Here is a 24937-nt window from a genome sequence, read left to right on the forward strand (position 1 = left end):
TTTTTGTTATTTCATGATGAGTCATAAGTCTTTTGCTGTGGAAAATTTAAGAATTTTCATAGGCAGCCAAATCATGATACTTTAGCCAAGCCGTCCGGTAAGACTGAAATTCCATACCAACATACTTTAATGTTAAAAGGCATTATATGATGAATTTTGTTTCTTCATATGTAAGCATGTCATTCATCTACCTAACCACAAGTATTTTTTTCCTACATACCTTCATCACCTTTTCCTCGAATTTCTTCCATCCCTTTCACCACAACACCCATCTCTGTCCCTCCCAGGCACATTGAATCCGGACACTAGCGGCGGCGCTCCGACCCTCAAGGAAGTCCTCCGCCAGTTCTTCAAGGAGCACACGCATGGAGTCTTCACGGCGCGGGGAGGATCCACAGCCATATGGAAACATGACAACCACTTCTACATGTTCGACCCCCATGGTTGTGATGAGAATGGTGAGAGTTGTCTATTTAAGTCGGTAAGGAATTGATTAGTAGTGATACAGGTAACGTTGATAATGTAACGATTTTGATAGGTGATATATAAATTGAAGGTTATCCATATTCGAATTTCTTTGAATTTGTTTTTGTTTGAGATATTTTTACGGAACCATCTTTGTCGCAAATTTAAATTTGACCGTTTCAATTTTTTTTAATCGGTACTAAGCATAAGGCTTTGATTTCTTAACTAGACAGGACAAGTTAAAATACTTGTCAACGGTAGGTATTTGAATACTTCATAATCGTCTACAATTAAAAATATTAATTTAAGAAGCATATGCTTCTACTACCAAATCAAATCAACCCAAATAGTCTTCTCTTGAAATGAAATCTCTTCAATCAAAGGATTGTATTTACATGAGACGGTTTTCGTTGTTTCAATATTATACGTTAGGTAATCTACTTTACAAATTACACTTATTACTTCTAAAAGCGCAGTTTTTTTATTCCCTTAATCTGAAGGTTCCGTCCCTCAAAGTGAGGCTTTTCTAATACCACGTCCGTTTCTGAAGGGCCACTTCGTTAGTTTCTTTAAAGCCCAGCTCTACAGCCCACTCTATACACAGGTCTGCCATCGGACGAGCCCCGCTCGGCAGCCTGCCTCGTGAGGGTCAAGGGCAAGGTCGAGGAGCTCGCGAACGTGCTGCTGTCGAACCTGTCGGCCGGCAGTGATGACAGCTTCAACCTCTCGCCCGTCGCCATCACCGCTACCAAGCTGAACGCTGAGATTGGTGCGCCCGAGACGAAGCTCGAGGTTCGTCATCATCATCATCATAGTGATAGTAATCGTCAATGTGACTGATATCGTCATCATAGAGATACTTATCTACATCGCAGATCTTTTTAACTCAACGGTCGTCGTAATCATCAGAGTTTTAGTCGTCACTTTGATGTTTTTTGTCATAATAAGGCTTATGGTCATATTTGTGTATCGTCATCATAATGGTAGACATTTTCAACTCAGTGATGGTTATCGTCACAGTGATGGTCATCATCATCATCTTCATCTTCAACACCATCAAGGTGATGTTCGTCATCATGTGACTTCTGGTACTTGTCAAGGCTACCGTCACCAGGGTGATCTTCATCAGCATCTTTAACATTATCATTGTGTAGGTCATCACGGTAATTTTCACTATCATTGTCATCATCATCATGGTGATTGACGGTCATCATCACGCAATAATTTTGTAATCATCATCATTGCTGCTGATATTCAATAATATCTTCATCAACATCTATCTTTATCGATATAAATGCTGTATGTGTAACATGAATATATTTTTTTCCAGAGCAAAGCCTTCGAATGGATAAACAAGGGCACGGCCGCCATCATGATGGGTCCGCGCGGAGAGAATGCCGCCATCGGCAAGGCCGCTGATAAAGCTGGCATTAAAGTAAGGCACTCAACAATGCTATCTACATTTACACGTATATTATAACTCGCTATTTCTCGGCCGCCTAGATGTCGGTTTTTGTTTTTATCTAACCCACTGTCTCCCTCTTTTGGGCAAAAGCCTCCCCCAATTCCTTCCACAATTCTCTATACTGGGCCACATGTAACCAGCTCACGTAGTAAGCGTTTTGATCGTCTCGCAATAGACTTCGGTTATAGCTGCAAAAACTTTTAAAGGAGTCGGATGAAGGTCTTTTTTTGATCCAAGGTCTCAGCTACTTTGATACCAATTTCATAGAAATTTGTCCAGCCGTTTGGGGGTGAGGTAACAAATATTTACACAATTACACACACTCACATTCACACAAACATACTCACGTACGCAATTTGTGTATATCATATTACTAGCCCATCAATTGTTCACTTTGCTAGACTCTTACCATTTAGAGCAGGGTTTCATCTTTGATGTCTACGGAAGCTCACTGCAAGTTGGCAAGATGCCAGATTCCAATGTTTTAAATCTACGTTTCCTCGCGATGTGTGTAAGAATAATTAAAAAGATATTAAATTAATTCTTTGAAAACGTTACATTAATAATGAAATGATTTACAAATCGCAATAAGGTCGGCTCCCAGATTAACCCTATGCCGCTAAAGTACCACTGTTTTACAAGGAGCGGCTGCCTATCTGACCTCCTCAAACCAGTTACCTAGGCAACCTGATACGTTAAGCTAACAGCCGTAATTTCTGGCTCCTAAACAACCCGTAACGACGTGCCTTCCAAAAACTCGTTTCGACAAGTTCCACATTGACATACAAATATTTGATTGGGCAATTCTGTTAACAGAATCGTCGCGCACCCGATGAACAAAAGGAAGGCCAAACTAAGCCCAAATATCGTGGGCCAATGAACGCCACCGCGAACTTCATGTCACTCGCACAAGTCCAACGTTCAGTCAACCAAAGTTCGGAGGTATTTACTTTTGTTTTTTTTTTTGTTTTGGACAAAGTTTTCATTCTTCGCCTTTGGTTGTGGCATGCGTGGCTTGTATCGGTTGACGTTAAGAATTGTAATGTTTGTGGCTAAAGCACAACTGAACGAGCTGATTGATCATACGTAGAGCTAAATTTAATACGGTCGGTGCGTGGATGGTTGACGAACCTGTCGAATCTATCTGTTGTAACGAGTTCCTCCGTATTTCGGAAGGCACGTTAAATTGTGGGTTTTGACTGTTATTCCCACATCTTAGACTATCGTTACTCGTAGTCAGGAGCTAGATAATTCTAACTAAGGGGTATCGTGTGGCCCAGCTAACTGGGTTAAGGAGGTCAGATAGGCAGTCGCTCCTTATAAAACATTGGTACTTAGTTGCATCCAGTTTGACTGGGGTCGGCCCCAAGATCATGTGAAAAGGCTAGGATGATGACGAGTTTGTGAATGTTTGTCAAGTACCCAAAGTAAAACGCGACTCTGTTATTTAGACTTTGCCGTCTGGTCAATTGTCATCAGACCGTATTTCAAGAAGCCTATTCTTGAAATAAGGTCTGAATTTAGAAAAAAAAATGCGTCGCTGGTTCTGTCGCCGCGTAAGACAAGCGTTTGTGTGATCCACGAATGCTTGGTCTGGGTGTTTTTGTGAGTGGGGCTTGAAAATTTGTGAAACCCCCGCGACATAAGGAATAACTTACTTCCGCCTTATTTAAGGCAGTTCCCATTCACCGATTTATTTTTGCTTAAAATGCTAGGAAATAAAGAATATAATATATATTGTCTGGTATTTAACTGTGGCCTGCCAAGTCAAATGTCATATTTTGTTGATTATTAAAAAGGAATTATAACATACGCTGAATAAAAACACCGTGAGGAAACCGGCACACCTGAACCTTTTTGAGACCGTGTTGCGTCACGTCAGAGGTCTACGGGCGGGTTACACTCTGACACCAGGTTATAAATCAAGCATACGATAGGGAAACCAAGTAATACCTGTCTGTTACATACAGGCTGATGATATGGCGGGACGAGTCATAGGACTGCCGGCTGCAGCTGCGTTCGCGGCCGCTACCGAGGCCGTTCCACCCCCTCACATGCATCAAGATCATATGTTTAACTTCCTAGGTGAGATGTCTAGACATAGTTATTTATGTAAGTTGTTCTATGTAATGTTACAGCGGAGTAGCTTTTCCGCTTGTACTGCGCTGTGTTAAATTGCAAATTGGACAATTGAAGGTATGTACCGCACAAGAAGGGCAACGATTGACTAAGGGTTTGAAAGTGGAATTTTTATGTCAGCATATATTTTGATTGCTCCGCTTAATTTTGCTCACTCATTGCGCAATCTTTAATAATTACTCTGATTGGTGATTTGACTTCACGAAAATCATTTGTCCTTGTCCCATTTTTATAACTTTTGTTATCCAGGGCCAAAGAAAACCACCTAGCACATAAGCTTGCTGTGTCCCAGGGAAAGGATTGAGTTTTGGAAACCGCATCGAAATTAATCAGAAATAGTAAATTGGAGCAATCAGAGGCTACTAAATATCGCTTCAACACCACATCTACTATGACACTATAATGACCTTCAATTTTTCCCAACAGAGGCTGGTGCTGAATATTACCTCAACCACTTGAAGAAAACTGGTCGCAAGGACATCACTCCTGAAGATCTGACTGAGAAGTTTGAAATGGGTGTGAATACGTTCTCCATAGAACTGGGAGAAGCCATCAAGTTACCCCTTAGACTGCCAGATGAACCTGCCGGGGTAAGTGCCTAACTGATACCTCAACAGACTTAGATAGATATGTATACAATAACGTGAATTAGAATTAACGCAAAATCTTCTAAATGGTCACTGTACTCGTCATATAAAAATGATTATTGTGTATGACTGCACTGAAAGCCGCACTTTTTGCTTGACGTGTCGCGGGTTCGATCCCCGTAGGACAAGCATTTGTGTGATCCACGTATGCTTGTTCTGAGTCGGGTGTTTGTGCATGTGAATTGTAAGTTTGTGAAACACCCCGCGACACAAGGATTAAGTTCCTTATTGCGGGAGTGGTTTAAAGATAAATGTTAAAAGTTAAACTTAAAGTCTACAATATATTCTTTAGGAAGGCGAAGAAGGAGGCGGAGGTAAAGAAGGGTTAGGAGAAATGGAAGAAGAAGAAAAAGAAGAATTGAAACGTAAGTGTTTAGTAATTTAGGTATTACCTAAGGATCTGGGAGAATAGAAAACTTCAATTGTATAGGAATGACAATCTATTCATACAAGTGAAGTGACTTTGATTTGTTATCGTCGGTTTCAGTACTTGGAGAAATTCAACTTGTCTACCGGTTGTTTTTTAGGGTTCCGTAACCAAGGGTTGACAACTGAACCAAATTCTTAAACTCTGCTGTCAGTCTCTCTGTCCGTTCATCTGCCACCAGGATAAAACTCAAGAAATGTAGTAGCTAGAAAACTGTTTTTTTTTTATGTTACCGCTTCAAATATAACAATAAATAAACTTCGATGTTAAGTAACGCTTGGCACGGTCATAAATTTGATGGGTGACAATTTTTTTGCATATTTTTTTATTTTTGTCTATCACTCATATTGCCATTTGACCTTGGTAAATGTATCTTATACCACCAGAAATGAAGGACCTCCTGTTCAAAATGTGGTACGATCAGACCAAGCCCACAACCATCTCGCTGCTGCTCGGTGACTACCATCAGCTCGGCGTGTGGATGCAGGCGGGAGGCAAGGTCGTGGCCTTTGACCCCGCACCGACCTTGGCCAAAGGTCTGCTGACCTCGCAGAGGATCAAGAAAGGTTAGTATCTTGTGGTAGTATGGATAGTGCCTGATGGACTAAAGAGATTTTTATAAAAGAAGATCTTTTTTTGGAAATTTCTTTTTATCTAGCTTATTCGTCTATGTGTATATGCCAGTTATACCTATTTAAATAGCCCCAGCGTTGCGGGTCTGACTTGCACTTGATCGGTTTTTCAACCGACTTGAAAAATTCAAGGAGGTTCCAAATTTAGCTGTATTTTTCCATGTTTTTATAGACTCACTCCTGTTTGTATGTTTGTTTGTTGGATTTTTGCAACTCAATTTTGAGGCACTTCCCGATAAGCTAGCAGGCTGAAATTTACAGGGTAGCCTCAAACCCAGTGGCAGCGCAATTTAAAACTATAAAAACGGCTTTATCGATTTTGATAAAATGGAGTGACATTTAAAAACGTGGTTATTCAGATTGTTAAATCTATTTTCTTTTAATTACTTTACGCAGGTGACGAGCTTCGCCTCCAGCGTCTGAAGGACGAGATGACTGGTGAGGGAGCTGGTGAGCCTGGCGAGGAGGACGACGAGGAGGCCGGCGGAGGTGAGACGTATTAAAAACTCCTGATAGTACAAAACTTCAATCCTCTACGACTTTGAAGCAGCTTGACCGATTTTTGTCAAACATGTCTAAGAACACTCTTTACGATTTGAAATCACTCAATCCGTTTGCAAGATATGATACCACGCAATCAATCCACCTTAAATCTAAAACAAACTAAATTCAAATCGCTTAATCCATTTGTGAGCTATGATACCACAGACAGACAGACACGTCAAATTTATAACACGAAATTGAATCCATGACTCCTGGTATAACCGCCAGAGCCACAAACAATTAGACCAATAGGCCAAATCCTGTCACATACATATCCTACATTTAAAGTTGGAAGTTTCTCAATGAATTTTGTTTTTGCACATACCTAACCCAGATTTTAGAAACAGAATGTGTTTTCTCTTCCAGAGGGTGAAGAGAAACCCGAACCGGAGCCAGAGAACGTGCCCCCGGAGTCGTGTCCCGTGCTCATCGTGGCCGCCAGCCCCGGGGAGTTCATCGATAAACTCAGTGAGTCCAACCTTGATCATCATCACCAATCGAGTCATCGTCATTGTCAGGGATAGCCGAGCGGTATAGACTAGGATTGCCGTATAAAGGCACATGCCATGCAAGATTACAACATAACAAATTTAAATTTTACAGTTACAATGAAATTGAAAAGTAAAAATATATCGATTTTTGACTCCTGCATTAAGGAATTTAATCCTTGTCTCGCGGGGGTTTCACAAACATTCAAGTCACATGCACAAAGACAACCAGACTCAGGGTTTTGGTGTGGTGACCTCAAAATGTCGTTTAGCATGAATAAAATTAAAATAAATTGGGATCACCATTAGACACGCATTTTGTATGGTCCACGAATACTTGTTCTGAATCTGGTCAAGTCAAGCTTGGTATAGACCATTATGCCATCATTGTCAGCGACGTGTCGTTACTTTGATCCCTGCTTGGACTTGCATTTATGTGATCCATGAATTCTTGTACTGAGTATGTGTATGTGATCAAGTTACTTGCTTAAAGACATTCAGATAGATTTTGCTACCTTATTCCCTGCATCACCCTTTGGCTGTCTAGTTGAAAATGCCCTTATTGCCTCGAACTTCTGCCCCGCTGTTCCAAATTTTAATATCACTGTCTTTTCTTACAATCAATCCTCTATTCATTTAATAAACACCCAAACATATTTTAAACAGAGTTTTTACCGTATTTTCTTTAACACAGCCCGTCAAGGCGGCTTGGACCCCAAGCAAGCGATCGCCCCCTACAAGCTGTACCCCGTCAAGGTCATTAACGAGCTGACCTCTGTCCTCAAGGACAAGAAGGGGGGAACCGCCAAGGAGAGGGCCGAGGGTGATGAGACTGAGGTCCCGCTTGGAGGTTGGTCTAGATTACAATATTTACGTCTTAAACCTGAACAAGCTCTGGTAACTTTTGTCACGTGTATTTATTGGGATCGCCCGATTGGTTTCGGACCCAACTGAAGTCCTGGCGGTGTGGTTTCGAGTCGACATGGAATCCTAAACAACTTCATGATTTCAATGATTTCAATCAAATTTGCACTCCGTGTGCAGCTTGATTCAATTTGTAGCTTGGTCGCAATATTATTTTCTTACATATTATTTATTTATTATCTACCCTCCTACTTAGAACGACGCGCACAGAATCGCGGGTAACAGCTAGTAGAATGTATATTGAGCTTAGCGGTAGCTTTGCCCATTATTAGGCGAAGCTATTTCTAATCCATGATTACCTAATCCTAAGTTTACGCCCTGCACAAGATATCTGGCAGGAGCTGGGTGCGAACAGCCGAAGATTGGTCTCGATGGCTTGCAATTAGGGAGGCCTATTTTTATGGCCCAGCAGTGGACGAATATGGGTTGATGGTGATGATGATTATGTTGATGAACAAGTTAATGAGAATAAAAACATCTTTATTATAGTTGGTGTGGAAGAGGAGCTGGTCCCAGCTCTGGACGACGCGGCCGTGGGCAAGTACTTCACGCGCGTCAACCGCACCACAGCCTCCGTCAGGGCGAGGCTCGCGCAGAACGAGAACTACTTCCTCGATCAGCCGAATAGAGATAACCAGGTATTTAACTCAATGATCTTCTTAATTTTTGTATGGTTGATATAATTCTCAATTCTCGTGAGCTGTTTTTGTGAGAGCCTTGAGTAGAGGCTGCATCGACGAGTCAATGTCGTCGTGAACCCATTCACGTATATCTGAAAAACGGCCTATTTGAAATAAAAACTTTTGATTTTGGTTCTTGAGTTCGAGACTAAGGCAGGCACTCTTTTATCAAGTTTAAGAAGTAAATGTCGCTCACGTGATTGCTTGGTGGGTGATGCACCATATTTTTCTCGAATTCAAATACTAAAAAATATTATCCTTATGAACTATATTTATCCATCCATGTAAACTTTCACAGAGACGTATCATAATAATATTTTTTTGAAAATCGGTCTTACGTACTGAACCGATTTTATCTTCCCAAGTACCCAAATGTGGTAAACGCGGACTGAATCTTTTTTATCTAACCAGTCCACCTTTTAACAAATGAAGAAACATCCAAAATAGGTACAACAATAAATATTCTCTTCCACAGGACGCAGCTAACGCGGTGATGGGTATAGTAGTCGAACACATAGAGCCCTATACGTTCTGGAAGCCGGAGCTGTTGGACGCGATACTGAAGTACGGGGACCGACTGTACACGATGTCCATCGGCAACGCGTCGGCCCCGCCGCTGCTGAAGCCGGTGGAAATGGTGCCAGAGTTTCATGTCACTAACTTTAATGTGAGTGGGTATTTGGTACTTTATTTGTACTGTAGTTTTTTAACAGGGGGCTGTATTTAGTTTTATTTTAGGGCGTTGTACTGTAGTGGGTCGGTGACTGAATAAAAATGAGGGGAAGCGGTGTATTTGTGCATGTGAATTGAATGTTTGTGAAACCTCGCGACAATATACACCGTGATTTTTTAGTCGTCTTACAAAAGCAGCCAAGTTTATGTATCCAATGACTATAACACGTTCATGATAAAAAATAGGTATTTATGAGATTTGAATAAATTTAAAATGCAATTTTTATTCAATATTATGATGCAATTCGTAGTTTTTTAGAAACAGCTCTGTTGCGAGCGCGGCCTTGTAACAATGGTGAGGGACGCGGGCGGCGGCGTTTTGATCATTTTTAAGAGTATTTTCAGATTTCTCTTGTTTAATTTTCTTCGTACTTATTATCTTAGTTGATGACAAATAAATAATAATCGCGCCTAGGGGTATTTTACGTCGGATACATGAACTGGGCTCCTTTTGTAAGACGACTAAAAAATCACCGTGTATAGATGAAATCAGTTACTTAGTTTTTTATACCAAAAAAATAAAGAATTATGCAGGTGTAACTTATGGAGTTTCTTGCCGCTTCTCCTTAATGGGAATGTTTTTTTTTATTCGTGCCAAATAGTGTGGCTTGATCCGTGGTTGAATGTTTCTTTAGCGCCGTTTTAAAAGAAATAACATTTTGATTTTGGTCTACATTGGATGTATAACAACGCTACTTGATTAACAATTTACCGTCCGGGGCACAGTACTGCTACCAATCTACTGGATTTCATGGGACGCGTGGTGCCGGCTGTGGATGCTGGGGGGCAGGTGGACGCAGCTTATTTTGATTTTAGAAAAGCTTTTGACACCGTAGATAATAACATCTTACTGCGAAAGCTAGCCGAGTTCGGATGCGCCCAGCATCTATTGCGGTTTTTCGCTAGTTACATGCAAGACAGACAGCAGTATGTGGATTACAACGGATGGGAATCTGATCCATATTACACCTGGTCGGGGGTAAGTCAAGGCAGCAATTTGGGTCCTCTGGAATTCCTGATAGTGATAAACAATCTGCCGGAAGTCGTAAGGCATGGCGTTTGTTTATTATTTGCGGATGACTTTAAGTTGCTGCTGGAGATTAGGTCCGAATCAGATTGCAGACGCCTTCAGGAGGATATCGATCGCATAGTACAATGGAGTCATGAAAACAAGCTGTACTTCAACGTATCCAAGTGCTCGTTGATGAGCTTCACCCGCGCTCGGGCACCTGTGCGCTATGATTATGTGGTGGACGGGGCGCCACTACAACGAGTCACCGAGGTGCGAGACTTAGGTGTTTTCATGACTCCCGATCTGACATTCCGGGAGCACATAAACAGAGTCTGTAAGAAAGCATTCAGAAACCTAGGATTTATTTTGAGACAGACACATAGCTTCACCAACATCACAGCAGTCAGGGTCCTATATGATGCACTAGTCAGGAGTCATCTGGAACATAGTGCGGTCATATGGGCCCCACATGAAGCGAAGTACGCGGTAATGTTGGAGCGCGTTCAAAATAAGTTTACTCGCCACCTGTACAGGAAACTATATGGGGTATATCCGTTTTACCCACTGATGTATCCCACCCTGTTCGTTCTGGGCATGGTTGGTTACAATCAACTGCGTGTCAGACGAGAGTTTGCACTGGTTGCCTACTTGATGAAGGTGCTTCGCGGATTGGAGAGTCACCCGGCAGTGCTGCAGCGCTTGAGCCTGTGTGTGCCGGACCGCTACGTGTGGCGGCGGCGAAGCCCGCCTTTGCTACTGGTACCTACAGCGAGAACCAACTTACTCGCCAAAGCACCCATAACCAGAGCCATCTGTATCATAAACGATCTACATAGCAGCATTGATGTTTTTACATGCTGTTTTGGTGAATTCGCAAAGGAATTATTATTTATTTTATGTTACAAACACAATAGTATATAATTTTAACTTTAGTGGATTACCATGATTGTAAATAATCTAGTTTTTAAATACTTAGTTTTTAGTTCTTAGCTGTCGTATTAGGATAAGAAATCCTGTAAAGATAGTTTAAGGTGTTTTTTTAAATAAATAAATAAATAAATAAATAAACATATAACATTAAAAAAAAAACACCTGAAAATAAAAAGTTTTCGATATTCGATCTCAATCCCTAATTTACGGATCGAGATTGACATTTGAATCCATTTACAACTTTTAGTGTTTCTATAACCGATCCATGGATCGTTTTCTCGATCTTTTTCTTCAATCTATCTTTGGGAGGGCGGACCGAGATTTTAGATTGGTATTTGTATGAAAGTAACAGTTATGCGTTTTCTATAACCGATCTCTGGTTTTGACAAATCGATTTTTGACGTTTTTGATCTATAATCGCGATCCCCAATTTTTTACGGATTGTACTGAGAAATCTGTGAAAATAGAAATATTTTCAAGTGATAGTGGTAGCGATCTTGAAGTATTAGCTCAGCTATCGGAGTGGGATAGTAGTGACAGCGAAGAAGAACAAACTCTGTCCTCAAAATTTGTAATTGTGATTGTGATGTATCGAGTGGTTGTTTTTTTTTCTGTACTTGTAAACGGGGGTCAAGGATTTAAGCTGAAGACCAGCGCTCAGTAATTGTTTTGGATTGCTAAGCATAAGCTGACGCTTAAACTTTTTTGCTTTCGGTATTATAGTTTTTGTGTACTAAGTACACTTTTACCAATATCTGTAATACTGCAATAATAGATAACGATTATAATATTCTCGTTTTGATTGATTTATTTAAAACCATGAAGTATCATTACAGGGTTTACCCTAATGCGACAGCAAAGAACTTAAACTAAACAAAAATTGCAACACATTACATTATTAAAAACACGTCAGTCTGATTTTGAAGAAGTTGGTGGTGTGGAGAGCTCTTGTAAGAGGTGCTTTGGCGAGCAAATTTGTTCTCGCGGTAGGAACCAGCAGTAGGTGCGGGCTTCGCCGCCCACTCCGCCACTCAAGCACTGCAATACTTCCGGGTGATTCTCCACTCCACGAAGCACCTTCACCAAGTAGACGACCAGTGCAAACTTCCGTCTCATATACAGTTGATTATTGCCAACCATGCCCAGAACAAACAGAGTGGGATCCATGAGTAGGTAGAACGGATACACCCCATACAGTTTCTTGTACAGATGGCGCGTGAACTTATTCTGAATGCGCTCGAATATTACCGCTGTATTCTATTCTATAACTGAGACATCGGAAAAACAAACAACAAATAAACTTGCGATTTTAAAATATATTATGTTAATGTCAAACTGACTGACAACTTTTTGATTGACTGACGTTCCGTTGCTCATCAATAAACGTTTATTGTCGTTTATGCTTTTTATAATCTTGAGGTAGAATTACAGTATTTGTCCGCTACGACTTCCCAATCTTTTATTTTTGTATTTTGTGCAATTTCTAGTGAGTATACATAAAATAGATAAGCTTTAAGAAAAAAGCCACGTTTTTACTCATTAATAATCGCTGAAGTACTTTTTCTGCACATGCGTAAAACAAAACGTTTAGCAGGCGATCTATCCGTTTTTTTTCGATGGATTTCGAGACGAGATCGATTAAAGAAATGCAGATTCAAGCTCAATCGAGGGATTGAGAAAAATCTGGATTGATCGGAATCTTAGATTCGGGATCGAATATAGAGAGCGGCCGTTAGCTAATACACTCGTATGTATTTAATAGCTACTGATGCTAGATGCGATGTGGTACGACTAGATAGACTGTATCGATTGATTGATTAATATTTGTGTCTGTACAGATTAAGTTGGAGATCGACGGTGACGTGCAAGGCGGTGACATCAAAGCATCAGAGTCCAGTAGCGTCAACAGTCTCAAGAAAGCTATTAATGCTTTCTTTAATAACGTGAGAATTGATTTTACACAAGCGCTATTTAGGGTTCCTTACCCAAAAGGGAACTATTTATATCACCAAATCTCCGATGTCTAGCAGTTGATTTTTAAAGAATGATGTATTAAACTATAATGTATGCTGCGGCTTCTGCTAAAACAACGAATACAAAATCTAAAGTTAACTCGGTTAAACAACGGTTAGTACGGTCATGACTTTGTTGGATGACAAAATCCAAATACGGAGACTTTTTTTAAAAGAGAATTTAGTTATTTACCTAGCGCATTATTGATTATCTAGGGACAGCCCAAACAACCTCAATAGAATGATAACAATACTAATTAGCTTTCTACCCCCAAACCGGTTCTAATATAATCATTTAAGATATTTTTTTGTCTTACTTTGGGACTTATCCGTATTACCCATTCACCAGAACAAATACGGCGTCCTCTGCGCCAAGGGCTACTGCGTGGGCATCTGGAAGGGCGCCGACGACAAGTCCTTCGTGATGTTCGAGCCGCACGCGGTGGGCCCCGCCGGCAGGACCTCCCCCGTGGGGGCCGCCGCCGCTGTGCTGTTCTCCACTGTGGACGACCTCGCCAACTGCTTCCGGTCGAACGTCGAGGGCTTGATGCGGCCCGGGAATAACCGGTAAGTGGTGAAAGTGAGGTGCCTGTAGCTGTATGATATTGGCCCCTGTTTGGGCGCCAATAGTTAAGGGTATTAACATTCGTAAATTATCGTTTAAGCCCCCATTGCTAAATATTGTCAAAGGATCAGTTGAGATGCTTGAAATCTGAAGGTTTGTAAGTCCGTACCGTAAGATGTTTTAGCAGTTAGAGCAAGTTCTAAACGCTAGCAGGTGAAGAACGTAGATCGCAAGTCCCTGTTCGGGCGCCAATGTATTCAAAATGGCGCCCTGACTGGGACTAATTTAAAGAGACGCTGTTATTACGTTATTTTTTAACGGTAACTTTATCGTCGTCGACTTTCAGTAATTTTTCTATATAGCGTAAGATTTACCAACTAGTTATAGAATAAACATAAAAATATGGAAACTTGATACTTTGTATAAGGGTAACAAATCTCTATTTGCATCTCCAAATAGCCACATAAACTACACCAAGCATTAATACCCATACCTAACCCATTCTAGGTTCTCAATATCAGCCGTGAAGGTGTTCTGGGAGTTCTCGAAGACGCAGGGTCCGGTCAGTCCTCAGGGCGCGGTGCCGGACGAGGGCTACGAGTGGAAGGTGCTCACCGCCTTCGTGGAGACTGCGCGCGGGAGGACCATCCTCAGGGGGACCAGGCCGCCTGACCTGCTCAAGTGAGAATTGGACGTTTTTATCTTTATTTTACCTAAATATATAAAATGTATGTACGAAAAAAACACAACAAAATATGATGTACAAGGGTGTTGCTTATTAATTTTCTTAAGAAGCTCTTCCAGCAGACTTGCGGTAGTATTCTGTTGTTCCTTGTTCCTTGCTGAAAAGCTGTTTATATTCCGCGCATTTTGAAAAAGATAGGTCACTTGAGGCGAAAATCAGTAAAACTGCTTGTGATAGGAACTTTACGATCGCCTTTTCTAGGTCTGGGTGTCTTTGTGCCTTATATGTTTATTTAGATGTTTGTGAACACCCGTGACACTTTAAAAGAAGCTGCGTCAGTTATACACGCAGCGCTATTTCTTTTACGACTCCCGCATTATAGAATTCACTCCTTGTGCCTCGGATAATTTCACAAAAATTCAAGTCATAAGCACAAATATACTAAAACTCGGTACAAGTAATCAATATCATATCACTGATTCCTGAAACACAGGTTCTATATACCTAGCTCTGGGCGTCTCTTTAAAACTGTACCTTATTGCAATGCAAATAAAGAACAAAATTGCTCGAATGTCCTCCAGGTTCACTCGCGACGCTCTCTTACAATCGGCCTGCGCGGCCATAGTGTCCGCTGCGATGTCCCACGTCCGCCGGCCACACTTGTGGACTCGTAAGACTGTAGACGAAGTCATGGCCGTGGCCTGCCAGCTGTTCGCCGCCTCGCTGGGGTCACTGGGATACGAGTTCCGACCCGGGGAAGACGTGTTGTTGCCGTTGCAGGTGGGTTCTTTAAAGTTAGGTCTTAAAAATTAACAGAATTATGCGAATTGCGATTTACTAGTTGTTTTTAATTTTTGCTAAGACGCCGCTAGGACCGTTAAGGGAAATATTTTAGACGAGTTCTTAGCAAAACTAAAATACATTTATCAGTGATTACAAAGTACAAGATAGATCTAGATGGTGCTTTGAACAATAAAAACCCTTAAAAGAACTTGGCATGTATACATATACATATGCCTAAAGCAGGCGAAAATAAGCGGTAAAAAAGCAGGCCTGTGCCCAGCAGTGGGTAATTCCAGAGGACGTGAAGGTGATGATTTTATACTGATGGTGAATATTTTGTCAAAAAATTGTAAAATTTCTTAATTACTCTAAGGTACTGACAAAAAATGGATCTGTGTCTATATATATTATTGTCCCACTGCTGGGCAAGATCTGTATGTTTTATCTCAACTTAAAAAAAAAATGTCTTTATTATTTCATCAACCTAGCTTTAGCCTAAGACCTATTTTTATATGTCAAGGTGTTGAAACGTTTCGTCCTGGGTGTCAACTACGTGCGCTACGAGCTGCAGGAGGTGTTCACCGGCAAGCTCGAGCAGAAGGAACCCTCAGAGATGACTGTCAGGTGAGGAAATGAAACAGCAGAATAAAATGATTAACTGCCTTGGAACCCGTATCGGACGAGGACTTAACTTGTATAGGGTATTTGAGTAAATCTAATGATGTAACCCGATACAAACTAGACTAGGCAAAGTTTGTATTATGAGACCAAAAAATTGGGTATTCCAATACCAGATAGATTTGCAAAGAATATTGAAGAAGTATTCTTCATTTAATCACATCATTAAAAACTAAGGAAGATTAAAAGCACTTAAGATGCTGAAATGTATGTTAGTGTGGGCATCACTTGCTAGCAAAAAGCGTACTGATAAGTGACGTCACACGAGATTTTAAATCAGCGTATCCCTTCACTTTTGTTTACAAATATGCAATATTTTATTTATTGGAAATCTGTCTGACAAACTAATAGATTTTTGACAATATTCTCCTTTTACATAATATTTTGAATGATGTACAGATGCGCCTTGGAGCGATTCTTCGAGTCGCATACCCACGGTGTACTCTGGTCTGTCCCTCACGCGGTGGGAGTGTGGCGCGTGGCGGGCGCTCCGCCCTACTACATGATGGAGCCCCACGCCTGCGGGCCCACGGGACTCAGGGTCGATGCTCAGGTCAGTCAGACTCGTACGTCAAGCCTCGTGCGGGAAATATCAAGCAAGGTCCAATTTGTGGGCGAAGTTATATAGCCTTGTGGTAAGACCGTAGGACTGTCATGCCGATGGTTTTGAGATCAAACCCAAGACGCAAAATAACTTTTTGGGTGTTGGAAATAAATAGCTTCCTTTTCATGATAGTGGGGCTAAACAACAAGTTACATATCTCCTCGCTGACGCTGACGAATCCCTCAAATGTATTAAACTGACAAGTCAAAGTCACGTCACTTGTCGAAGAGGAACGTCATTCACATACATTTGAAGTTTTCTATTCTAATGCGATGTAACATTGTCCAGATCCCCTGATCTATATAGTGGACATCAAGATTAACTTTTCTTGCAGTTCATTTTGTAATAGTTATTTATTTTCTCTACAGGACGATGGCGCTGCCTGTGTCCTCACCTTCACGTCACCCAAGTTGATGGCATATGCGTAAGTATTCTGTATCTCTGTATGTTTAAAGTTATTTCAGTATTTTATTGTTTCTTACCTAAGAAAAGTTCCACTAATGATAGCCTAGTCTAGCCAAAGTGGCAAATCAAAGGTCTAGTTTTAAGTCTCACTATGCACGAATATCTTTTAGAATTCATATGTGAATATCATAGTGATTATCGCTAAAAACTGTAAAAGGGAACATAGTGAGGAAACCCACATAGCTGAAGATTTTTCAAAGGTGCGTTGCGTCACGTCACATTATAATTAAAAACAAGGCAGAACGATAATTGTTTAAGAACATTTCACCCACTTGTATTTACCGAGATCGCTTGATTCGGAACCTTGCCCGATGTTGATGGGTCCGCAACTGATCGGGCGATATCAAAAAAATCTTGTGTGGCAATCCGTTATTATTGAAATAAAACTACTTTCATGGATTTATAAATTTGCGGTTTAATTTTAGTTCCCGACGTTTCGACACTTTTGCTGGTCACGTGGCCAGTCTGCACGTCAACTAACATTCGCGTAAACCTAAGAAACCACTATGTAATCCTTTATTAAGTAACGATGTGATGTGTAGGTACCTCCAGAACATCCCGATCTCCGAGCGACCGAAGCACGACTTCCAGTTGTACGCGATGTCTATAACGGTGCAGCCGATCAAGCGCCTCGGCGGGGTGCAGCCGCCCCTCGTCAGGGCGCCGCCCAATGTCAGGCTCATACCGGCGACCAGTAAGGTATGTTGGATTACTGAGATTATATTGTAAATTTTGTCTGTTTTATTTGTTGTCTCGGTTAGGTATGACCAAATTGTTTTGTTTTTTTGGTTCAACTTTAATTCAACAAGCTTTTGTCTAAATATTTTACCTGTCATGTGTCCAACTGTCTAAAATCAACTCTTGCTAAAATGTGACCCTTCTGGTTCTTAGATTAGCATAAGATGCACATTATTATGTCATGGAGCTAATTTGATACTCCACTAGAAAGAGACTCAGCTTTCTCGAGTTTGGGCTCAATAGATTTGCGGTAACGAATAATTTGACCCTAAAATGACATTTCATTTAACGTTAACTTGTTTAGTGGTTTTCCGACTGGAGATTGCGAATATCAATAGTATTCTAATACATTTTTCTCCGATCTCCCATCACCATTTCTCCCTGCTTCTATACTCAATTCAGAAGTACATGTGCAGGAAATACTGCATGTCTCCCCTCTCCCTATATCCTCATCCTCTCCACCTTCCATCATTAGGTGAACGTGGACGGCAGCAAGCGCCGCGCTAGTGAAAAAGACCGCAAGCATCCACCCGGCAGTGCCACCTGCCTGGACGCGCAGCGAGCCGCCGAGAAGGCTGACAAGGAGCAGACCAAGCTCAAAGGTTAGTCCACACCTCTCTTCTAGGTCAACGGGTAGATCTATTTATAGGTTAGTTCTTCCTGGTCAAGGTTAGAGACTACTGGCAGGTCGATTTGCATATGCGATTCCTCGCGAAAAGTGGCCCCACTTGGCTATCCGTGCAGTCTGATATTGACATGATATATTTGGAGTATCGTTCTAAAAACTGCTTAAAATACTATTTAAATAATTGTTTGACATATTTGGAGTATCAACTTACAAACTTCGTGAAATAACTCAAAATGTTATCTGTCACACAAAAATTACTTAATAATAGCAACGAAACAGTTTAAATTTATTGGTCAAAATAGTTTTGGTCGTAAGCAGTTCTTATATCTATAAAGTATAGGCATTGCAACAACTGGTGGGTTCTGCGACAACAACTGACAACAATAACAACTTTTCTGAATCAAGAAACTCTTTCGACTCAATGTAGATGTCAAAAAAAGAAAGAAAAAAAAACACATTGACATTTAACACGTCACAAACGCAATCATGTTTGTCTAATATGTGTGTGTATTCATAAATATTTTGTTTTATGTAAATCCAAAATGTGATTGTTAACCAATTAATGTTATTACTACAATAGACATGCCGAAACCTAAGAAAACTTCAAAAAAACGTAACTCTTCTCCATCAACGTCTAAATCCGAAGGTTGTGATATTACGCACAATCCATTGACGCCTAATTATCATCATCATCCTAGCCTTTTCCCAACTACGTTTATGACTTTACAGCTTCTGACTACCTGTTACGACTGTCAAAGATACAGTATGAATAACAGCCGGGACCCACAATTTAACGTGCCTTCCGAAACACGGAGGAACTCGTTATGATAAAGATGGTCACCCATCTACGGAACGACCGCGTCATGCTGTTATAGCCACAAGCTCCTTTTATTGATGAATAATACTCAGTGTAATAATATACCAGCCTTTAAAAGTGCCACTGCTTGGCACAGGCCTCAAGTTTCTTATTATTTAGCATCCCCTCTCTGTTTGTACGTGCATTTTTTAGTGTTACCACGACTCCGATTTGTACTTGGACAGTTTTTGACTGGTAAACCTTTCTCTTGTCAGGTCAGCGCAACACGAGCGGCTGGCTGGTCCTCAACGATGGCACTCAGTTCATGTCGGCGCAGCACTCCATCGCGTGTCGCAAGTTCCCCTACGCTTCCAGAGGCCATCAGGTATGGTGGGGTCTGTTTGGGACCTTCTAGTGGTGGACTACTTGGTAGAAACGACAGTTTTGCTCGAGGACTAAATGGTATTATGAGAAAAGCTGTCCATTGTGTAGAAATGATGCCAAACGTCAAAGGGGATGAATAGATTTTCGGGCACGATGAAACAATTTTGTTTTCCATTTTTTTTGCAATTTTATCTTTATGATCTCTACGATCTTTACTCAACCAGAATCTATCTATTTGTCATTTATGTACAAAATGCCTGACGATGATGAAAGAGTAATGAAAGATTTTTGATAAAGATTACTATTTTTCCCTGAAAATAAAGGGAGTATTCTCGATGAACGTTCGATTTGCGAAAGAGTGACTTCAGCGAACATTTCAGCATACGGCTCGCTAATCTAGTACAACTGAATACTCGATCTATTATTATCTTCGATCCCCCCCTCCAGGCTCTAGCCTGTTCAGTGATGGCGGTGGCGATGTCCCGAGTGGACGACGTCTGCCGCTGGTGCTCCTCGACCCTCGACCAGATCCTGGAGAGCGGAGACCAGCTCTACCAGGACAGCTACCTGCACTTCCACCCGCCCTCCAAGATACTTGTCATGGAACAGGTGAGAAAAATAGCAATTATATATTTAAAAACTAAAGAAAATGATGAAATTGATGCATGCAATGCGAAACTTGATGAAACTTACAGATGAAACTAAAAACAAAACTAGTACCGTTATAGTTTTATGAAGCTAATTTCGTAATGTAAATCTATATCTATTTTTTCTAATATATAAAGCTGAAGAGTTTTTTTGTTTGTTTGTTTAAACGCGCTAATCTCAAGAACTACTGGTTCAAATTGAAAAATTATTTTATGTGTTGAATAGACCATTCATCAAGGAAGGTTTTAGGCTATATAACATCACGCTGCGACTAATAGGAGCGATGATACAATGGAAAATGTGGAAAAAACAGGGCAGGTAAAAATCATAACTTATGTCTTCGCGGACGCGGACGCAGTCGTGGGCAACAGCTAGTTCATCAATATAATGACTAATTTTATAGTTAGCTTTATTTATTAGCATAGATTTACTTCATACGGTTTTCTTTAATCGGATTTATGTTCAAATGAACTCCAGCTACCGCTTTGGGTTACGCGGAAGGGAGTGTCAGACTTTTACTGACTAAACCCACCTTTTTTTTTCTTCCTTTACCTTTGTTTTTTTTTTGTATACTGGCTCCGCGATAGCCCTTTCTTATAATCTATAAAATATGACAACCCCATACTTCGATTTTCAATTCCCTTTCTTCAAGAACGAATTTTGTGTTTTTTTTTTTTTCAATATGTTTCCCGCACTCAGGAATTTCATCCTTTTGTTACGTGAAGTCCTACACATATTTAAGTCACATGCACAATAACACTTTAATGCTTTTGCTATCCGCCTCAGATTCTCCGCAAGTTCTACACTCCTGGTAACTGCGTCTGTCGCGTCGTCGTCTACAAATCCAGGCATAACGGCAAGCTGGACTTTGATCTAGTTGAACAAGTAAGTGTTTCCAATCGTCTGATTCATGTTCCTCAAGGAATAAGTTCATGGGAAGAGATCCGGTCCATTTTAAAGGCGTACACGGGGACACAGGTCCAACATGCAGAGGAATGGTGAGAAAATTAATTTGAAATGTGATGGGGTGTGTATCAGGGATCGTCCACCAATATTCTATAGAAGAATAGATAGACCATGGATGGAATAAGGTAGCTGCAAGACTATTGTTATTTGTCTAGATAAAACTGATTTGGGCTATTGATACAATTATGTTCTATGTTAGAGTTTCTTTTGCTATGGCACCAGCCTTTCAATTAAGTATTTTATGAAAGTAAATTGGCAGGTGCTGACTGACTTTGCCTACTCAACAAAAAAAGATTCGACAATCCCATTTTACAAGCTTATTAAATACCAATAACTTGAAATAAAATAATTTATCAAAATCAAAATCAAAATCAAAAAGTTTTTATTTCAAATAAAAACAAATAAATAGGCCGTATCTCAGGCACTTTTAAAACGTTATATTACTGACAATTTATAGTGAGCTTTTGTAAATAAATACATTTTGTGTCACCTTATCGATTATCCTTATACCTTAACGTTGAAGCTTTCACCGTTCACACGGGGCGTGATGGGAAAAAAATGCCACTTTATAATAATAGCTACGAGATAGTTAGATTTTTCCCATCTCTGGGATATAGCTGTTATGACATTTTCTTGCATTACCTCAGATCGGCGAATTCTTCCGTGAGGAAAAAGCTGGCGTATTCGTCGCTGGCAATGGAGAGTTTGCCGTCGCTCTGTTCAGGACTCCCAGAGGTAAGCACCTTGTAGTAATGTTATTGTATTTTACAAGCCTTTGTTTAGTTCCACCTGTCCCTTTGTCTGTAATCAAATCTCGCAAGTTAAAGACCCACTTCCCGGTTTCCGATTGAGATGACATTTTGCATGTTTATGTATATTGTGTGACAATGTAGTATTATGATGACATGGAGCTGATCTGATGCTAGAGCTGGAAGGTGGATAAAAACTCTGCATTAAAAATGAAACAGCTACGTCTTATTTTTCGATACTTTGATCTCAAACGGAAAATAAGCAAGAAGTACTCATAGATCAAAAGTTTTAAGCAACAAATTGTTCCGTAGCTTAGCAAATTTTTCCCATCTGTATTGGGTTCGGCTCCCAATCTTACCGGAAGCATCTAAATACCAGTGTTTTACAAGAAGCGACTGCGTATCTGACCTTCTCAACCCAGTTACCTGGGCAACACGATACCCCTTGGTTAGACTGGTTGTCAGACACTTAGCCTTAGCTTAGCCTGTGGTCCATCAACTTGTGTAATTGTAACTAATTATCACAATATGCTAGGCTACTACATGTTCGACCCGGCGGACCGCGACCGCTACGGGCGCGCCGTGGCCCCGCCATGCATCGGACACGCGCGCGCTTGCTTCTCACAGTATCCCAACGTGAGTTGATATCTACTTACTAATTGTGTTATATAGTGGTTTGTTGAGAGTTCGATCCCCGTGTAGGACGAGCATTTGAGGAGATCCATGTATACTTGTCCAGAATGGTTGTCGCAAAATGCACAAGTTGGAAGCTGTTTGGATTATATTACGCCTCGAAAATACTCGAAATGATTAAATGACAGTCTGCTCATTTATTTAAATCAATATTTTTTGAAAATCACCAGTTGACAAAATAACATTTTATTTTGACAATTGGTGATTTTGAGACTTGCTACAAAATAACCAATGCTGTTTGCAGTATACGGCAGTGAATAACCATTTTTTCTTCATTCATAACTCTTCAAGTTTAAACCCGCAGTCAAACTATTGCAACAGTTTCGTGGGGATTAACTTAAACCTTAGTTATCTGTGTGAAATAAAGATAAATAAATAGTAAAAAAATATATTATTCTAACAGGTGCAACGCCTGGCTGAGAAGCTCGGACCCAACATACCACCGGTGATGCAAACTGAAGGAGACATAGACATCAACCATGAGGCAAGTTATATTCATTATTAAATACAGACTGGCCTGCTGGTCTAGTGGTTAGTGACCCTGACTGCTAAAGCAGAGGTCGTGGGCTCGATTCCCACCCAGGACAAATGTATGCGTGATGAGTCTATTTGTTCTGTTTGGATGTAATTTATTTAAAATTATTTAATCTAAGAATGTTTATCAGTTGTCTAGTACTCATAATACAAGCTTTGCTTTGTTTGAGACTAGATGGCGTTGTGTGATTTTTCATTTACTTAGGAAAAACGCAAATATGACTTGTTGGTACTAGTTTTCGTGTCTTAGTGTTCAGCAAAGTAACTCTCGAACCGGTTTGGTTGAAACAAAATTAACGACATATGTACCAGAAAGAAAATATAAGATGTTTTTTTTTAAACTGTTAATATCATTCTTATTTTGTTTTCAGGAAAGAATCGAAAGAAGATTGAGCAAAGGCGTTTTGAAACCAAACGAGAGTGTGGAAGTACGTAACATATTCAATTTTTTAACTTTTTTTTCTTTGTCACCCATTAAATGAACATTGAACGTGATGTGTAGCTCGATGAACGAGGTTCGATCCCTATTTAGACATATGTGTATGTGTGTTTCACAAACGTTGTTCTTGAAATGTTTTTTGAATACTGTATCTGTACTGTCATCACGCCAAACCTACAGCCGCGCGACGTGTCGCAGGTTCGATCCCTGCTTAGGGCAAGTTTGTGTGATCCACAAATGGTTATCCCGAGTCTGAGTGTCTTTGTGCACGTGATTTGTATGTTTGCGAAAAACACCCCGCGACACAAGAAATAAATTCGTTCAATCGGAAGCCGTTAAATAATCTCCTGCAATGTAGAAGCCAAAAATCCTTTACCTTATATCTGTTTTAACTGTTAGGTATTCCTAAAACATAGTTTTTGCAGCTTTAATAAAATTATTCTCATGTTTCCAGCGCATCAAATTCCAAGAACCGAATAGTTTCTGGATATACGGCATGGACGTCACCAGTTTGCGAAGACTGAACCAGCATGAACGATAACATTGTTTGGGAGACGTCACATCAGGGAAAACTACACTAATACGTCAAATTGGACTTAAATGACGTCATTTTCGCGTCATAGTCCAATTAGCCCTGACTATAAATTGTATTGTGTTTTATAAACGTCTCTGAACTAGCTCTCGTACTACGCATGATACGCAAACTGGGGGACTGTCCATACGCCGTTCTGAAGCAAGCCGTCCGAATGAAACGCCAATTTGAAACAAGCCGTCGCTGAATACGCCGAATGGAGTCAAGGCAACTAATACGCCGATTTGAATTTTCGTATTGAACGATACGTCGTTATGAACGTTCGAATAATACGCCGATTTGAATTGTTTGAGAATACGCGATCTTGTGAATTTTATTGCTTTGCTGATTGTTGTAATAATTGTTATTTTTTTGAGTTGTTGCTAAGTTGGAGTGTTTCCTCTAGTTTGTAAGAGATAGCGTGTGTTAGTATATGAGTGTGAGAGAGACAACAAATGAAATTGTAAGTGTCTCAGTTCTGGTTCCACCACAATGTTGGGACATTTTGTAACGCACATTTTTTTATTAAATGATTATTTTAAATCAATATCTTTGTTTTATTACTAACGAATTTCTATCCAAAAACACTTTTTTGGTTAGCATAAACTTGTTATTTTCATATAGTGCTGCCATCTCTGAGTCTTTTGGTATATTAACGTAGCTGGCGAAGGCCTTATGTCAAAGTTCTGAAACGCTGCAGTACTTTGCGAGTAAATTACTAGATGGCGCTGACAACGACTTTGCAAATGTTTATCTCTATTTAATGACGATAACAGGTACTCTCAATTTTCTCTACTAATATTCTAAAGTGATAAAGGCTTGGGTCTTGTGACATTGCAGTATATAGCCCCAGGATCTAATGGTTCCATCTTTATTATTTCTCTCTCAGCAGAGTGGACATGGATTATCTTTATT

At 40.3% G+C, this 24937-nt stretch overlaps 1 protein-coding gene across 2 annotated transcripts in view; it reads left to right on the forward strand.

Moving 5' to 3' along the window:
• LOC113502426 overlaps positions 1-24569 on the forward strand; it is a 48367-nt gene extending 23798 nt beyond the window's left edge. Inside the window, exons 22-51 of one of the 2 annotated variants that reach the window (XM_026883991.1) lie at positions 288-458; positions 1070-1257; positions 1796-1900; positions 2747-2872; positions 3901-4015; positions 4496-4659; positions 5009-5081; positions 5530-5709; positions 6172-6264; positions 6685-6786; positions 7501-7656; positions 8220-8368; positions 8886-9077; positions 12923-13027; positions 13446-13663; positions 14169-14342; positions 14928-15126; positions 15650-15753; positions 16207-16360; positions 16780-16835; positions 17419-17575; positions 18090-18216; positions 19314-19423; positions 19870-20031; positions 20857-20955; positions 21684-21771; positions 22321-22421; positions 22882-22962; positions 23384-23440; positions 23906-24569. In XM_026883991.1, coding sequence (XP_026739792.1) covers positions 288-458; positions 1070-1257; positions 1796-1900; positions 2747-2872; positions 3901-4015; positions 4496-4659; positions 5009-5081; positions 5530-5709; positions 6172-6264; positions 6685-6786; positions 7501-7656; positions 8220-8368; positions 8886-9077; positions 12923-13027; positions 13446-13663; positions 14169-14342; positions 14928-15126; positions 15650-15753; positions 16207-16360; positions 16780-16835; positions 17419-17575; positions 18090-18216; positions 19314-19423; positions 19870-20031; positions 20857-20955; positions 21684-21771; positions 22321-22421; positions 22882-22962; positions 23384-23440; positions 23906-23992 — 3893 coding nt within the window. In that variant the 3' untranslated portion in view covers positions 23993-24569. The remainder of the gene's footprint in view (positions 1-287; positions 459-1069; positions 1258-1795; positions 1901-2746; positions 2873-3900; positions 4016-4495; positions 4660-5008; positions 5082-5529; positions 5710-6171; positions 6265-6684; positions 6787-7500; positions 7657-8219; positions 8369-8885; positions 9078-12922; positions 13028-13445; positions 13664-14168; positions 14343-14927; positions 15127-15649; positions 15754-16206; positions 16361-16779; positions 16836-17418; positions 17576-18089; positions 18217-19313; positions 19424-19869; positions 20032-20856; positions 20956-21683; positions 21772-22320; positions 22422-22881; positions 22963-23383; positions 23441-23905) is intronic. The other variant, XM_026883992.1, reaches the window with a different exon arrangement.
• Positions 24570-24937: the final 368 nt, after the last annotated feature.

The sequence above is a fragment of the Trichoplusia ni genome, chromosome 17, assembly GCF_003590095.1.
Source record: "Trichoplusia ni isolate ovarian cell line Hi5 chromosome 17, tn1, whole genome shotgun sequence".
NCBI lineage: Eukaryota > Metazoa > Arthropoda > Insecta > Lepidoptera > Noctuidae > Trichoplusia > Trichoplusia ni.